Source organism: Desmodus rotundus, chromosome 1, assembly GCF_022682495.2.
Source record: "Desmodus rotundus isolate HL8 chromosome 1, HLdesRot8A.1, whole genome shotgun sequence".
Classification (NCBI taxonomy): Eukaryota; Metazoa; Chordata; class Mammalia; order Chiroptera; family Phyllostomidae; genus Desmodus; species Desmodus rotundus.
In genome coordinates this window covers 65,780,884-65,799,539 of record NC_071387.1, presented here as the reverse complement: position 1 = coordinate 65,799,539, position 18,656 = coordinate 65,780,884, and the positions used below count along the sequence as shown (strand labels likewise).

The window sequence follows — 18,656 nt, the reverse complement described above, 5'->3', positions numbered from 1 at the left end:
AGCAAAATACAGTAAACAGGCAATTCATAGAAAATTCTGGAAAAACAAATATAAGAAGAGATACACAAACTCTCTAGTGTTCAGAGAAATTCAAACAAAAACGAGATTCTGCATTATAGTCATTAGAATGCAAAAATCAGAAAAATTGTAATACCAGATGCTGGTGAGGAGGTACATAAATGAAAATTCTTAGACACTGCTAGTGGAAGTGTAGCCATCTCGGAAGCAATCTCCCAGTGTTTTTTTGAAATTATGTAAGAAACAACCCAATGGTCTTACTCCTAAGACTTACTTTGCAAAAACTACTTCACAAGTCCAGAAGTAAACATGTATTTTACGGTGTACAGGGGGGTACCCCCCAAAATCGGAATTATCTTCTGGAGGGTGGACGCCTTATAGTACAGCCTTCCCCAACTAGGGGAGTGTTCTAGGAACCCATCTATATCAGTGTATCAACTGGTACTATTGTGAGATGTTGTGTTTGGCTTCAGTGAATTTTTTTTGGAAGACTCATTAAATGCATTTGCCCATTTCATGATGGGTGACTTACCAGTGCAGCTAGCTGCCCACATCGCACTGAGTGTTCAGCAATCTTTGACCAAAAAACGGCATGACCCCCATGCCCCACCCTCCCTCTTCACCTAATTTTGCCCCCAGTTACTTTTTTTGTTTCCCTGGATGAAAAAAGTCCCCAAAGGGAAACATGTTGCCAGTGTGGAAGTGAAACAAAAAATGGCAGAAGCACTAAAAGGCATCAAAATCAACGAGTTCAGAAACTGTGTTGAGCAGTGGAAAAAATTTCTTGATAGGTGTATTGTATCAAATGGAGAGTACTTTGAAGGTGACTGAAATTTAAACATGTAAAAATAAATACACAATATTTTTTATAAATTAATTCCGTTTTTTGGGTCCCCCCCCCTTGTATTATATCACTGCAGTGGTATTTATTAACAACAAAGAACTGGAAGCAACTGAAGTATCCAACTAGGATAATGGATAAGTAAAATGGGATATTAACTTCCTGCCAGAGAAAAGAAATAAACTAGATCTATATATAGCAACTCAGATTTTAATCTGAATGACAAAATAATAGATTTTCCACATTAATCCAATTATATGTTAAAAATACATAATCCTGCAAAACAAGATATTTTATAAGGATATATATTCAAGGATATACTACAAACAGCACAATGTCTTTGTTGGATAGAGCAATGAGAATGGGAATGAGCAGGCAGAGGAAGATAATAAAAGAGGGCCCTTGCAGGAACCATTGATACTATATCAAGAATCAGAGTTCATTCAGCTCCACTCCTGAAGCTCAAAGGAAAAATAGAGAGAAAACACTCATACGACTGGACATTTTTTAAAAGCAGCTAAAAGCAGACAATAATATGAAGTTCATTTGCTCCATAAAACAAATAGAATATTAAGTATAATTACTTAGGTCAGCATAGCTACCGAACTCAATTATTTACTTGATGACTGATTACAGATGTTAGTCTCCTTCTTATTGCTTAGAATTTAGTCATTTCACTGTACAGAGGACTACCAGTTAAGAAGAAAAGATCAAGCAAGCCCCACCTCCCACCTTTTAGTTTATTTGTTTCTAAAAGACATGATTGAAGTCAAGAGGCAGAATGTTTATAATAACACCTAATATAAGATTTTCAATTTTCTATAAAGTTTAGCTGCAAGAATAAATTGTTACTGAAAATTTATATGTTAAATAAAACGGAAAAGTAGTTTCCTACATTACCACTATTTTCTACTTAAATACTCATACTGGAAGTGATGGAGAGGAAGGTAAGGGACACCTGGAACATAACTCTTCCCCCAGGAGTCATGCCTTTGGGGGGCACTTACCTCTTAAAGAGTTTTTACAATACTAACCTTGCAGAGCCTCTGAAATCTTTAAACTCTACATTGAGAAGAGGCAAGAAGTTGCTTTTACAAAATGGGCAAGTTGTATTCAAGTTTGAATCATCTGCTGTCCATCCAGCCATAATTTCTTCATCATAAACTAAAGCTCCACAAGCTGTGCACTGTGAGCAACTTGACATCAAAACCTAAGAGTAGAAAAATGCAGACACTGAAAACCTCCACAATGACAATCTTAACAGACCATTCTCTTGAGACATAGAATTTTATTTATTTTGTTGATCAAATTTGGGATTACAGTTCAATTACTTTACAGGTAAAACTGCCAGTTTATTGCCTTGCTTACACAAGATATCAAGCAAATTCAACAAAATGACTTGTAATTCTATCGACAAGCATATCACAGAATTCTGTTAAATGTCATTCTGAGATGAAAATATGTTCACAGCAACTTTATCATGGGCAGAAACAGAACTTTTACCTCCATTGCACAATTCTGATAGATGCTAGACATGCTGGTGTTTTGAGAAGAACCATGATCTGATTTTTCAAAGTCCTGTCCTTTTACGCCTCTTGGAAATGGAAGTTCACCTACAGAAAAGTAACCATCATAACACATTATGAGAATGTTCTTATTCTTTAGAAATGCATACTTAAGACTTTAGGGGGAAACTCAGGGGGAGTTCATTAAGTCTGCTATTTATTTTCAAATGGCTCAGTATACAAATTGTGTGTGTGTGTGTGTGTGTGTATACATATATAGAGAGAAAGTTAACAACAGTTTAAATCTAGGTGGAGAATATATGATTGTTCACTATATGATTCTTTGAACTTCTCAGGAAATTTTGAAATGTTTCATAATAGAAAGTTAGAGAAAATAGAATTATAATTAAAAAAAATAACACAGAGCTAAAGACATTTCAGTTGACATAGCCCAGGGACTCTCAAACCCTGTTATGCACCTGATTCACCCAGAGAGCTGGTTAAAAAACATAAATTTCTAAGGCCCTATCCCACATACTCAGTCTAAAACATTTTAGCCTAGGACTTGGATATTTGTATATATTTTTAACCAAATTCCCCAGATGATTGTGACACACTAAAGTTTAAGAACAACTAAAAATAAAGTCATTAAATAACTATAGTACTTGGCAATCATACAAAAACAGTGATAGTATCATGTGGCTATATTAAAAATCTATCAGACCATCTCAACAAATGAGGCTTATTGTATGTATGGTGGGAGAAGGGAAAGGTAAGGGCATATAAAATAGAGGAGAAGACAATCCTTCCCCATACCTGCTGAGTAATGCGATTTTCCTATATCTCCACTGCTGCTGCTACTGCCAAGGCTTGTGTTGCTCTGGGTAAGTTCACTTGGGACCAGCCCTGAGATACTTGTGTTAGGTGACATATTCTCTTCCAAAATATGATCTTCAAGGCCAGCTGGGAAGCTGTAATCTCTATTAGTTTCCTCCTTTAATTGAAAAGAATAAAACCAGACACATATAAATAATACCTTTGCCAATGAGAATATATTTACTCCACCTTTTTCAGAATTAAACTCCTCTATAACCCTTAAATAAATCATCACCCCCATATTTTTTAAAACTAAGAACTTCTATTATTTGGAATTTCCTTCCAAACTCTTAAACATTCAAGCGATGACCTATATATTACTTAAAGATTGTGTTGTGTCCCTGATGTATGTTTGGGGTATGGGGTGCCTCTCAATATAAAATGAAGGAACTTCCCCTGGCCGGTACGGCTCAGTGCACTGAGCACCAGCCTTCAAACAGAAAGGTCACTGGTGATTCTAGTCAGGGCACATGCCTTGGCTGTGGGCCAGTCCCCTGTTGGGGATGTGAGAGAGGCAATGGATCAATGATTCTTTCACATCAATATTTCTCTCCCTCTTTTTCTCCCTCCCTAATAATAAATAAATAAAATCTTTAAAAAATAAAACAAAATAAAATGAAGGAACTCCAGGAGCTCACTGTCTCTAGTGAGATCAGGGATGGCAGCACAAGTAGAGTAGGAGCGTTAGAGTCAGACACAGCCAGAGTGGGATCGTGGCTTCTTATCACGTTACGTGACTTTGCAGAAATTATTTCTCTAACTTTTAATTATATTATCTGAGAAATATGGATAGTATGAGTCCTTTAAAATAAGACTGTTGTGAGACTTTCAGCTGGGAATATGATTGTTTGGAACAACAACCACTAATAGTAGAGATATAAAGAATGAATAAAGTTCCGAACACTGTCGTTCTTGACCTCCGTGATTGTTGATGCTTTAGTTTAAATAAAAAATATTTCAATAAGCAGTTTCCTTTTGAATTTTTGCTTTAAAGAAGACTTGTGTCTTCTGTGTTATAAAATCCTATTAAATGATAAAAAATTTATGTACAGATATGCAAAATAGGAAATAAGAGCATTTGAAATACCAACATCCAGAGACTACAACCAAAATCTTGATGTATAGCCTTCTAATCATTTTTAAATATTCATAATACATTTTTACAAAATAGGAATTGTTTTTTAACATATTCTTTTCATGTACTGTGACATTAAATCTTCTACATTGCTCTGACTGGTATGACTCAGTTGGTTGGGTGTTGTCTGGCAAAGCAAAAGGTCACAGGTTCAATATCTGGTCAGGGCACATGCCTGGGTTGCAGGTTTGGTCCGCAGTCAAGGCATGTACAAGAGGCAACTGATCAATGTTTCTCACATCAATGTTTCTCTCCCTCTATTTCTCCCTCCCTTCTGTTCTCTACAAATAAGTAAATAATTTTTTTAAATCTTCTACATTATTTGTACCCCTCCATCCTAATCTAATCTACTGATGTACTATTATGTATTTAGTAAATCCTCCATTGTGTACACATTCATAATGCTTTAAATTTTATATAAGTTACACTGATGAATTCCTTTGAGCTGTTTTTATATATTCCTAATTTTTCCCTAGATTAAATTCTGATTAATCATTATAAAAATTTTATAGACTTTTTATTCATTTCTTCCTTTGAAAATATTAGGTATATCCTATCTGTTATTGCCAGGGTATCAAGGCTATAGCAATGAAAAGAAAGATTAAGATCTGTGACCACTCGGTATCTATAATCTTATATTCCAAGTCCAAATTACTCCATATAAAGCTTTTAAAAAAATACCATTAGGTAAAATTTCAAATGTAAAATGGCTCACTTTTTTTTTAAAAAGAGTAAAATACCTGGAAATAAATCTAACCAAGGATGTAAAAGACCTGTACATGGAAAACTATAAGACACTGAAGAAAATAAATTGAAGAAGGTACAAGTAAGTCGAAGCATATATCGTGTTCATAGATAGGAAGAATTAACATCATTAAAATGTCCATACTACCCAAAGCAATCTACAGATTCAATGCAATTCCTATCAAGATTCCAATTATGTATTTCACAAAACTAGAACAAATATTTCAAAAATTGATATGGAAGCACAAAAGGCACCACATAGCAACAGAGATCCTGAGAAAGGAGAACAAAGTTGGAGGAATCACGCCACCTAATATCAAGCTATAAGGTCATAGTGATCAAAACAGCATGGCACTGGCATAAAAACAGACACAAAGATCAATGGGACTCAATAGAGAGACCAGAAATAAACCCACACCTTTACAGTCAATTAATACTCAAAAGAGGAAGCAAGCACATACAATGAGCTAAAGATAGTTTATTCAATAAATGGTGTTGGCAAAATAAGACAGATATGTGCAGAAAAATGAAACTGGACCACCTTCTTACACCACACACAAGAATAAATTCAAAATGGATTAAAGACAAATATTAGACCCAAAACCATAAAAATCCTGGAGAAAAACATAGGCATTAAAATTTCAGATAAAGCTTATAGCAATATTTAATCTAACACAGCTCCCCAAGCAAGGGAAATGAAAGAAAAAATAAACAAATGAGACTCCATCAAATTAGAAAGTTTTTGCACAGCAAAGGAGACCATCGACGAAACAAAAAGACAACCCACAGAATAGGAGAACCTATTCACCAATACATCTGATATTTATAAAGAACTTATAGAACTCAACATCAATAAAACAAACAACCCAATGATAAAGTGGGCAAAGGACCTGAACAGACATTTTTTGAAGGAGGACATACAGATGGCCAATAGACATATGAAAAGATGCTCAACATCACTAATCATCAGAAAATGCAAACTAAAACTACACTGATAATATCACCTGTCAGAATGGCTATCATCAATAAATCAACAAACAAGTGCTAGTGAGGATGTAGAGAAAAGGGGAACCCTTCTGCACTGTTAGTGGGAATGCAGAATGCTGCAGCCACTGTGAAAAGCAGTATGGAGATACCTCAAAACATTAAAAATGGATATGCCTTTTCACCCAGCAATTTCACTTCTGAGAACATATCCTAAGAAACCCTAAATACTAATTTGAAAGAACACGAGCACATCTATGTTCATTGCAGCGTTATTTACAATCTCAAGGTATGGAAGCTGCCCAAGTCTCCATCAGTAGATGAGTGGATAAAACAACTTCAGGATGTTTACACAATGGAATATTACTCGGCGATAAAAAAAAAAAATTTACCCTTTGTAACATTATGGATGGACCTGAAGAACATTATGCTAAGTGAAATAAGCCATTCAGAGGAAGGCAAATACCATATGATTTTACTCATATGTGAAATCTAATGAACAAACTGAACTAACAAGCAAAATAGGGGCAGACTCATAAATAGAGAACAGGATAAGAGCTATGGGGGTCAGAGCTAGGGGATGGAGGAATTGAGTAGAAAGGAAAAAGGACTCATGGACATGGACAAAAGTATGATGACTGTGGGGCAGGGATGGGAGTATGAGGTGGTTAAATGATAATGAAAAAAAAAACGCCAATAAAAATTTAAAAAATACTATTAGGTAAAATTTCAAATATAAAATGACTCTTTAAAAAATATAATGCCAGGTTAAGGCACTTTTGAAGTTAGCTTATTTTTTCTTTCCTTAATTGACTGTGTAAACTCCTTAAATATAACATACAATTTGAATTTTAATACTAACTGTACTTTTAATTCAATTGAGTTTGCCTAGGAGAATAAAATTTTCCTTCGAATGGTATACAAGTCCTATTTGTCCAGATTTATTTCCTGTCTCTACTTCCTATTTATAACTTGTAGCAATCTGAAATTCATTATGTTATCTTAAAAAAGCATGATGTTAGAGAGAACCAAGATGGAGGTGTAGGTAGACACACTGGGCCTCCTCGCACAACCAGAACTGACAGAAAATCAAAGGGCAAGGAAGTCAGACACCAAAGAGATAAAAAGTAAACATTCATCCAGAACGGTAGGAGGGGCGGAGATGGGCAGCTCGGGAGGAGAGGACTCACGTTGCCGTGGAGGGACTGAGACTAGCGGAGTGTGGGACGAACGGGGCAGGCAGTCCGATCACTAGCAGACGCTGCGGCCCCACATTCGTGCACAGAAAAACTGGGACTAACGGCGGGGAGCGAAGCGGACTGCGCAACCCAGGGCTCCAGCACCAGGAAATAAAACCTCAAACCTCTGATTGAAAACACCTGTGGGGGTTGGGGCAGCAGCAGGAGAGACTCCCAGCCTCACAGGAGAGGTCACTGGAGAGATCCACAGGGGCCTAGAGTGTGCACAAGCCCACCCACTCGGGAACCAGCACCAGAGGGGCCCAATTTGATTGTGGGTAGCAGAGGGAGTGACTGAAATCCAGCAGAGAGTGGAGCAAGCGCCATTGCTCCCTCTGCGCCCCTCCCCCACATACAGCATCACAGTGCAGCAACCAGTGTTACCCCAGCCCGGTGAACACCTAAAGCTCCACCCCTTTAAGTAACAGAAGCACCAAGAAAAAAAAATGGCCCAAATGACAGAACACTTCAAAGCTCCAGAAAAAATACAACTAAGCGAGGAAGAGATAGCCAACCTATCGGATGCATAGTTCAAAACACTGGTTATCAAGATGCTCATAGAATTGGTTGAATCTGTCCGAAAACCAGATGAAAAAATGAAGCCTATGCTAAGAGAGACAAAGGAAAATGTACAGGGAACCAATAGTGATGCAAAGGAAACTGGGACTCAAATCAATGCTGTGGACCAGAAGGAAGAAAGAAACATCCAACCAGAAAAGAATGAAGAAACAAGAATTCGGAAAAATGAGGACAGGCTTAGGAACCTCCCGGACGCCTTGAAACGTTCCAACATCCGAATTATAGGAGTGCCAGAAGGAGAAGAGGAAGAACAAAAAATTGAAAACTTATTTGAACAAATAATGAAGGAGAACTTCCCTCATCTGGCAAAGGAAATAGACTTCCAGGAAGTCCAGGAAGCTCAGAGAGTCCCAAAGAAGCTGGACCCAAGGAGGAACACACCAAGGCACATCATAATTACATTAACCAAGATTAAAGAGAAGGAGAAAATCTTAGAAGCAGCAAGAGAAAAGAACACAGTGACCTACAAAGGAGTTAAGACTGTCAGCTGATTTCTCCAAAGAGACCTTACAGGCAAGAAGGGGCTGGCAAGAAGTATTCCAAGTCATGAAAGGCAAGGACCTACATCCAAGATTACTGTATCCAGCAAAGCTATCATTTAGAATGGAAGGGCAGATAAAGTGCTCAGATAAGGTCAAGTTCAAGGAGTTCATCATCACCAAGCCATCATTATATGAAATGTTAAAGGGACTTATCTAAGAAAAAGAAGATAAAAAATATGAACAGTAAGAGTGACAGCAAACTCAGTTATTAACAACCGCACCTAAAACAAAAACAAAAGCAAACTAAGCAAACAACTAGAACAGGAACAGAACCACAGAAATGGAGATCACATGGAGGGTTATCAATAGGGGAGCAGGAGGGGGAGAGTGGGGGGAAAGGTACAGAGAAAAAGTAGCATAAATGATAGGTGGAAAGTAGATAGGGGGAGGGTTAGAATAGCATAGGAAATGTAGAAGCCACAGAACTTATAAGTATGACCCATGGACATGAACTATAGGGGGGGAATGTGGGAGGGAGGGGGTGGACAGGATGGAGTGGAGTGAGGGGGGGAAATGGGACAACTGTAATAGCATAATCAATAAATATATTTTTTAAAAAAGCTAACATTCAAAAAATGCATGATGTTTTAAACCTTCATATTTTTCCCATTATTTTCTCTGATACACATTCTGCCATCTTATTACTTTAACCCAAAACTTTTAATTTATCCATCAAAAGCCAACTTAGATACTATCTGCTTTCCTCATTTGGACAGCCTCCCCAGGAACCTTTTCTAAGATGGTGTCCCCTTCTTTGCTACTATGGTGGTTAAGGGCATGGACTCTAAAGCAAATCTCCCAGACTTCAAACTCCAGTTCTGCCACTCACTAGTTGTGTGACCTGGGGAAGTTAATTAACCTCTCTGAATCTCAGATACCCCATCTATAAAATGGGGATAACAATAGTACCAATCCATGGGATTGCTTCAAAAACTAAATAAATATATTTGCACACATATATATTCATGTGTAAAATAAATATATAACATGACAATATCTAGAACACAGTGCTACAATAAAAATAGTAAACATTTATAGGTGTCTGCTTTTTTCTAGTAAAGTAATATAATTTTTTTAAATACAATAGTAAAAATAAATTTTTAAGATTTTTAAAATTTATTTTTAGAGAGAGGGGAAGGGAGGCAAAAGGAGAGGGAGAGAAATATCAGTGTGAGAGAAACATTGATTAGTTGCCTCTCCTACGCACCCCGATTGGAAACCCAACCAGCAACCCAGGCTTGTGCCCTGACCAGGAATCAAACCAGCAACCTTTCTTTACTTTGTGGGACAAAGCTCAACCAACTGAGCTATGCTGGTCAGGGCAATAGTGTAATTTCAATTAAAGTTTTTCTAGAAAACAAGCAAAATTTCCCTACTTATATTCATATGAAGATTAATGATTAATTTTCTTTACAATGATTTTAAAAATAATTATCAGATTTTGTTATAGAGCATGAAATCTAGAGATCAGGTTGTAGAGTTCCTTCACATATATTAAAAAGATAACAAAGGTAAGCTAGGTAAGGTTATTTAAAACCTGAAGTGCACGCAAATATAACATGGCACCATTATTAAATTGAAACATTAATCATTAGTGCTTTCAAAGAAACTTAATGTGTTAGCTTAGACTAATCTATGGACTTATAAAATAGTCCTGACATTCTATTTCTTCACTATTATTTTCCATACATGTATGTTCCAGTTATTTCAAGAAAGAAATAGGGTATGCATATTTTTAAAATATAAAAACCAAAGTTACTAGAAATCTCTAAATAATTATTTGTATACAAAAAAAATATTACAAACACTCCAATATGAGATAGACTACACACATAAAACATTCTTACCTCATCGTCTGAGTAGTTGTAGGCAGATGCCATAGCTACCCACACCTTATTGGCGACTGTTGCTGCTTGTTTCATACCAGACTTCAGGACATCTATCTTGGGCCCTGAGAGTATGTTATCCAGCTTTAGCCCTGACAACGAATTTACCACAGAGCCCAGTGAGCCATGAGGTGAAGAGCGCACCAGTGCTGATAAGGAACTCGAACGTTCTTTGTGACCCCGAGAGGGAGTGTGTTGCTTGAAACGCGCAGTAAACGTTTTGGACCTCGACACTGCAGGGGAGCTCTTTTCACTTTCAGGACTTTCCTGGGCTGGTGGCCCATGATCTATAGGTAGGCTTGATCTCCTCTCTAAAGGGTGTATCAATGGGGTAGTTCCAGACTCTCTGTTTCCCTCTCTATGTAATTCCATACTAGAAGACTTGCTACCCAGGGGACTCTTTAGGTTCATATAGTTTTCAATTTCATCAGCCAGATTACGTGCAATAACTGGAGAAAACAACTTATCCTCAGAATCAGAAGTTTTTTCTCCTATAAATTCAGTGGCTAATAGAGACAAAGGATCCAGTCCAGTTTCAACATCTTCCCTCTCAACAGCTTTAGCAACACCATAGAAACTACTTCTTTTGTGTATTAGATCTTTGGATCCTGCTTTCAATTCTCTGGACTGATCACTGTTGCTATCATTTTGTAGACTGTCATGTGTATCCTTTGTCATAGTAGTTGTAGCAACACTGTCATCAGCAACAGGTTCTAGGCTTTCCTCAAGCATCTCTAACACTGAAGAAGGTCTGTGTTCAGAACCCCAAGGGCTTTCAGACACACAAGTCCTAGGATCAGCTAGATGACAGCTAACACTCTCAAAGCTATGGGTTCTTGCAATATGAAGTGGAGTAGTCTTAGGACATGTCAATGCTGCTGTGAGAATCTTGGCATCTGCTCCCATCATGATAGCCGCTTCACTTGAATTCAAATCCAAGCTGCTCTTCTTAAGCAACATTCCTGCTCGACTTTCAGAACTAAAACTACAACTCCTCTCTGGAAAATGCTTTTGTCTTTTTTCTCCCCTATCACCATTCTTGAGATTAGTAACTTCACCAAAGACTTCTTCTTCAACTGGATCTTGAGCAGAAAATAGCACATTTGATGTACTACCTAAAAGGGGAAGTACAATATTAAAAATGAGTGTTTTCTAAAGTAACTTTTATTAAAAAGTTTATTTTCCAATTTTTGAAAGTGACACATATTCTGCAAAAGATTTAGAAAGTTTAGAAGGTAAAAATAAGGTATACGGGAAAAAAGAAGTACAAACAAAACTCCATTAAACCCTGCCTCCCAGAAATAACACTTTAATGTATAATCTGCCAAAATAGATCATGCAATATATGCTGTATATACCTGCACTGTTCACTAAAATATATCACATTTATTAATATAGACTTATACTTTACATTTTAAGGGTTTATATTCAATTTAAGAAATATATTATGTATCAAAGAACAGAACTAAAAAGAAATAATCTCTTCTATCTTAGCTTCCACATATCCAATTCAACAAGTATTTGCCAGGAATCTACTCTGCACAAAGCAAATTCATAATCATGGAGGAATTATATATTTGTTATAGCCAAAGTCTTACTTCTCCAAAGTAAAATAACTGCCCCAAGTAAAGAATCAAGAATAGACTGCTTAAAATTGGCCAACTCCAAGAAGGCTAGTAAAATCTGAGCACCTAAAAAGTGTTCAGATATATTCATTCCTCAAACAAATATCTGAATGTGTACCAGCATCCACTACATGAGGTGCTAGGAATACAATGGCAAATAAAGCACACATGATCCCTGCCCTCACAGGTCTGTATTGTTTGATCAAGTAGCACAAAATTATGCCAGTGGCTGTAGGAATGTCCCACCCTGCAACTTTGGAGGAAGCAAGGGTGGGATATTCTTTTTTACTCTTTGCTACCCTGCAATATTTTCCACTTCAAAACTAAAAGGTTTTTCTATTTGAATCATTATCCAAACCTAAGTGTATCTATCCCTCTATATTTAGGATTCTCATTTGTTTGTTTTTGTTTTTACTGTTTTTTAAAAATCTTTAATGGTGTTAGATCTTCATGTTCAGTTTTTTAAAAGATTTTACTTATTTAATTTTAGAGAAAGGGGAAAGGAGGGAGAAAGAGGGAGAGAAATATCGATGTGAGAGAGAAACATTGATTACCATATTTGCCGTGTATAATGTGCACTTTTTTGCCCAAATTTTTGAGGGAAAATAAGGGTGCACATTATACATGTGTATAATGATTATATACCATGGATATAACAATCCAATGTATAATGCGTACAAAAATGTGGGTGTGCATTATACATGGCAGAATACAGTAGTTGCCTCTCACATACCCCCAACCTGTCCCACAACCCAGGCATGTTTCCTGACCAGGAATGGAACCAGTAACCTTTCAGTTTGCAGGATGTCACCCAACCCACTGAACCAGTTAGGACTCTCATTTGTGTTTTAAAAAGCATATTGACCTGGGAATTTTGGAGGGGAAGTCTTTGATAATTTTTTAATCTTCCAAATTGATTTCAAGCTTCTTTTTAATTTCCAAATTGGTACCAACTAATAATCATAATTATACCAATTAAACAGAACTAATAATAAGCACTTAGAGATATTTTTAAAGCTCTTAGGGGATTCATATTAGCCTATTTTACAAATTTGTACCTGTTTTGAAAACTTTTGCCAACATTTGAGAAACAGATCTTTGCAAACTTACTGGTTCTCATAGTATTTCCAGGAATTCAGTGGCACAGTTAGTTCAATTTTAAAATAAATTTGACTGTTTGATGTATTGGCAAAAGCCCCATTACCTCCTCCTTCTTTCTTAACATACATCTTCCTAGATAAAGATGTAACGTGGAAAAAAGATGAGTAAAAAGGCAAGAAACCATAAGAGTCTCTAGACCATGTCCATTTCAGTATTCTGAGAAGATTCTAACCCTTTGATGAAGAAGACTCTGCCCTTCTCTTTTTTTTAACCTGCTATCAACAGGTTAGAACAATTAGATGTAGAACATATATATCAATTATTTGTTCAAAATACCTTTAGCTCCACTTTTTGTGCACTATCCCTCCCCCAACAACAACAAAAAACTGACTTGGTATCACAATAAACACACAAAAAAACTTTAGGAATAAGTAGTATTTCTACATTGATTTAAAAAGCTGGGAAAATTAAGTTCCATAAAGTCATACAAAAGATACACTTACAGATAAGACAGTCAACTTTAGAAAAGTGAATTGTAGCTACTAACGAAGGGCACAAGATACAGGCTAATTTCATTGTCCTTTGAAACTATATACCCAGATGTATGCCTTAAGAATACTTGGAAGGTGCCCTGACCAGTGTGGTTCAGTTGGTTGGGCATTGTTCCACAAGGCGAAAGGTTGCCAGTTCAATTCTTGGTCAGGACACATGCCTGGGTTGTGAGTTTGGTCCTCAGTTAGGGCCTGTTCAAGAGGCAACCAATGGGTGTTTCTCTCTCACATCGATGCTTCTCCCCCCTCATTCTCTCTCCCTTCCCCTCTCCCTAAACATAAAATAAATAAAATCTTCAAATAAAAAGAAGAGTACCTGGGAGGCTGTAACATAACTGAAAAGTAATAAACTCAAATTCATGGGACTCACACACAACAGTTATTCATTACAAATACCTAATTACAAATAAGAAGCAGCTCAGGGTACTTATAATAACTGGGCCAAAACTAAAGACCCACTGGTGTTTTGCGTAGAAAATAAGTGATGTCAATCATTTTTTTCCATTTCTCTTCAGTGACAGGAATTACCCTATCACATATAAGCCCTCTAAAATTCTATCATATCACTGCATCTCTGTTCTTGATGAGTATAGGAGGCCCTAAAAAAACCTTACCAAGACTTCCCCTCCAAATCTCCCAGGTCACTATGGTTTAAAAAAAAAAAAAACAAATGAGAGCCCTGGATGGTGGTCATCTCTCATTATCTGTGGTCATCTCTCATTATCTACCATGGGAAAGTAGGACCAAACTGAGAACAGGCACTACAACAAGAAAAGGTAATCCAAACAACAACTAAACACTCTAAATACCCACTCTTTTTAAAAATTAAATATCTTTAACAACTGTTTTAACTTCTTACTTAGCTCATTTATAGGATTTAAACTTACTTCTGGCTCTTCAGCATGTTCATTGTAATTAGTCAATTACTGTAATGACAATTCAATGTCATTAAAGGCACATGTATATCTGCAGAAGTATGTGTGTGCATGTGTGCATTTCTCACCCAAGGACCTTTTTTTCACTGCTTGAAAAAAAGAAACATCAATTGGTTGCTTCCCAGATGCGCCTGGATCAGGGATCAAACCCACAACCACATATGTGCCCTGACTAGAAACTGAACCCTCAGCCTTTTGATGTACAGGACAACACTCCAACCAACTAAGCCACAACAGCCAGGGCTCTATAGAAGTATACAATAAATATTTAATAACCAATACATAAAGACTCACCAGTGCTACTTTTCCTGCCACTGACATCAAATATACCAGATGGAACTTTCACGATACTGCTACCCCATGCGGGAGGCTCAGTAGGACTCTGTGGCTCTACACTATATTGCGAATGTTTAGCCACCACAGCAGACACATCACACACCTCTGAGGAAAAAAAAACAAAACAAAACATGTGAATGTTATCATTCCTACTTTTGCCAATATTGAACAGAAATCATGTATTGATTTTAATATATTCTATGTGTGTAGTTTTCCCCCTGATGAATACATAACTATTTTTTATTGATTTATTATGTCTGTTACTTTATGCCATAAACGTTGCCAGTACTGACTGAAAAAAAAGCTTTACTTTAATATTCAATAATTGTAACTTGAGCATTCCTGAATGAATAAATTAAAGAATTGGCCTTCAGTTATATACCTCATTACTTGTCAAGTAGGAGATGGGCTTGCTTTTGCATAACTAGAAAGTAAAATAAATGATATCTCTGAAGAAAGTACACTTATGTTTGTGTAAAAAGGTAGGAAGAACATCTCATTACCATAAAGCCAAAACATTCCTCCATATTTCCATAAAATAGTTACTACAAATCATTTCTACTTCAATGAGCCCCATTTAAAAACAAACAAAAAAACCCGAACCGAACAGGAAACCACAAAGACTCTATTCAATGAAAAACACCCACTTAGGTATTTGAAAGACTTCCAGTGAAAGAGCATTATAAATAAAGGAGACCTAAAATACAAGTTTGATGACTCAAAGTTTAGTCTTAGTTCTGTCACAAAGTAGCTATATAACTTTGGTAAATAAATACTTTAATGGTCATAGTTTCCTATAATATTGAGGGATGACTTACAGAGTCTCTAAAGATCACTTACATTCTAAAATTCAGAGACTAACAAACTCTACCATATATAATGGTAGATTATAAGCTCAGTATCTTACAAGCTCAGACCTTACAATTCTAAAAATTATCACCAAAATTATCAAACATTTTTAATTAACAGAGATATTTTTCTAAGTAAAGCTAGAAAGTATCAGCACTTAACCTTCTGTTTGCACTTTCATTTTAATTATCAATTCTCTTGCTGCTTGTTCTTCAGTACCATGAATTTCTGCATCATCCTTTATTAGTTCATCCTTAGACCCATAGCCTTGGTCAGACTGACCACCTGTGAAAAACAATGCGGGTTTATATAGAAATGTTTTCATAGAGTGAACCTATGAAATTTCAAAAGAAAATTCCATTGATCTACACAACTTAGAGAAATAGAAGACAAGAAAGCTTACAAAGCACACAGGACATTTTAAAACAGTAAGAAGCAAAGAACACTAGATACAGGAACATCAAAGACTAAAAACCATTATATATTTGAAAGCACTGAATCTTGATTTCCTCATCTGTAAATTACCAGATTTGCACAAGATGTCTTCAAATTTTCTTTTGGAGGGTGTCTACAGAATGCTAATTTTTGTGTAAGAAGGGGAAATAAAACAAATATACATGGCTGCTTACTTTTGCAAGAAGAAATGAAGGAATAATAAACCAGAAAACAAAACTGGTTGCCTATAAGGCGTGGGACAAAATAGGATGGAAGGGATAGAAAGGAAACTTCTATAAATAGGGCTTATTATGTTTTTATTTTTGGAAATGTATTAACTTCTACATAGTCATAAAATTAAATCAATAAAATGGGGATGGGGGAGGGGAGTAACTAAAATTGAATACAAACAGAAACAAATGAAAGCAACTGTATTTCATATGAATAACAGAAATACACTGAAAGGATGGGGAGGAATGATCCCAGTGACTTTGGAACACATTATTTTGAGTATATACCCTAAGTCTGTGGGGGAGGGTGGGTAGTAACAGTCAAATCCTAAACTCATGAGATTTGTTTTTCACAGGGGAATGGGTGTAGCAATTCTGAAATTATTTTATGTGTATTGTAGGACTAAGCAAACTAGTAAATGTAAGGACGTTTTTAGAAGCCAAGATTCTTAATGTGGAAGAGAGATTTAAAAAAAAAAAAAAAAGAATGAAGGAAGGCAAAAAACTCTGTAGGGTTGATTGGAATTAGAAGTATTTCTACAATATATATACATATTTTCCAACTCTTCTGAAAAAGTCTAGAAGCAGTAACACCTTGGAGTGGTAAATACACCTAGAGTCCAGATGCTGGTTTCTAAAATCTATTGCCCATTAAAAGGAACCTAGGATCTTTGAAGAAATGGCCGATTACAGAGATCAGGCAGGGAAGGTATAATAAGAATAAGTCAGGAACATGTTATGTTCAAGAAAGGAAGTGCTCAAAATCAAGACGGAGGCACGCCTAAAGTATATACGTAGAATATCTTCTTACAAATGTGGAGGGAAGATACAGCTGGCAAAACCACCACTTTATAACTATCACAGTAAAGACTGGTCAAGGCAATAATCACCAATGATGCTAAATTTAAAAGAGAAAGTGTGAAAAAAAAGAGGATATTATTGCATAGCCTAACAGTGTCTCCTCACAGATAGCTTATTATCTGCAAGGGGAATAACAGTAACTAAGAGAAACCAAACACTAAGACCAGTGTGATTAAAATTAACATCACCAATGAGGGGCAGACAGACATTGTGTGCCTCTGTGATGTGATCATCTGAAAGGATACAATATCACTTTTGTAGTAGAGCCATTGACGCATAACCTAATCTAACCACAGGGAAAAATCAGGCAAGCTCCAATAGAGGAGCATTCCACAAAATAACTGGACTGAATTCTTCAAAAGGTTCAATGTAATGAAGGACAAAGAATGGGTGAGGACCTATGCCAGGTTAAAGGAGACAAAGAAAGGGAGTTAAATGCCACAAAAGACATTATAATAATTGACAAAATTAGAATGCAGAATACAGATGAAAGTAGTTTACCAATGTTTTCCTGAATTTGGTAACTATACTGTGGTTATGTAAGACAAAATACCACTAAAGTATTAAGAGGTAACAGGGCAAGATGTATGCAACCTGCTCTAACATGATTTAGAGAAAATAATAATGTGTATATGTGTATAGAAAGAAAACAATAAAGCAAATGTGGCAAACTAAAAGTAGATGAATTAAATAAAGTTATTCAAGAACTCTCTATACTATTCTTGCGAGTTTGAAATTATTTCAAAATGAAGTTTTTGACTTTCAAAAGTCTGTTTTGGCTTTAAATTTTTATGATTTAAAACCCAAACTAAGACCAGTTACCAGACAATCCTTTTATAAATGACATCAATAAAAACACATAAAATAGTTCAGGGTGGGGGGGGGCAGTGGTTGGAGGTGGAAGGATCGAGCAAAAAACCCCTCAAAACCTCATGGACACAGACACAGTGTGGTGATTGCTGGGAGTTGGAGGTTGGAAGAGGGTATAAGGGGGATAAATGGTAATAGAAAAAAATACAATAAAAAATAAACTATTAAAAAAAGAAAAACACATAAAATAAAAAATACAGAGTGTTATACTTTCTACTACCACTTGTTACACTGTCACTCAAGTGTTGGCTTTATCATATATGTAACAAAAGAACTAAACTTCTTTAAATGTGGCTATTCAGAATAACTCAGTCATGCTGTTATTGGCCCCCTCAGAAAGGCTGTTAAAGCATTGTGGTGCCATGAAAGGACACTAGACTGGAAACTGAGTAAACTGATTAAACCCAGATATGATCCCCAACAAGCTAAGTGACTCAGTATCAGGTACCAAGTGGAAAGATTCTACAAGATAATCCTTAATGAAAAGAGTAACTTAAGTATCTGGGCTACAAGTC

General features: G+C 36.2%; 1 protein-coding gene across 3 annotated transcripts in view; it reads right to left on the bottom strand.

Moving 5' to 3' along the window:
- DENND4C (DENN domain containing 4C) overlaps positions 1 to 18,656 on the bottom strand; it is a 130,630-nt gene that overhangs the window by 20,618 nt on the left and 91,356 nt on the right. For all 3 annotated transcript variants that reach the window (XM_053924738.1, XM_024558410.3, XM_045193738.2), the window contains 6 exons: positions 15,908 to 16,030; positions 14,855 to 15,001; positions 10,310 to 11,463; positions 3,181 to 3,358; positions 2,363 to 2,472; positions 1,894 to 2,069 (listed from right to left, as the gene is read on the bottom strand). In XM_053924738.1, the coding sequence (XP_053780713.1) occupies positions 1,894 to 2,069; positions 2,363 to 2,472; positions 3,181 to 3,358; positions 10,310 to 11,463; positions 14,855 to 15,001; positions 15,908 to 16,030 (1,888 nt within the window). The remainder of the gene's footprint in view (positions 1 to 1,893; positions 2,070 to 2,362; positions 2,473 to 3,180; positions 3,359 to 10,309; positions 11,464 to 14,854; positions 15,002 to 15,907; positions 16,031 to 18,656) is intronic.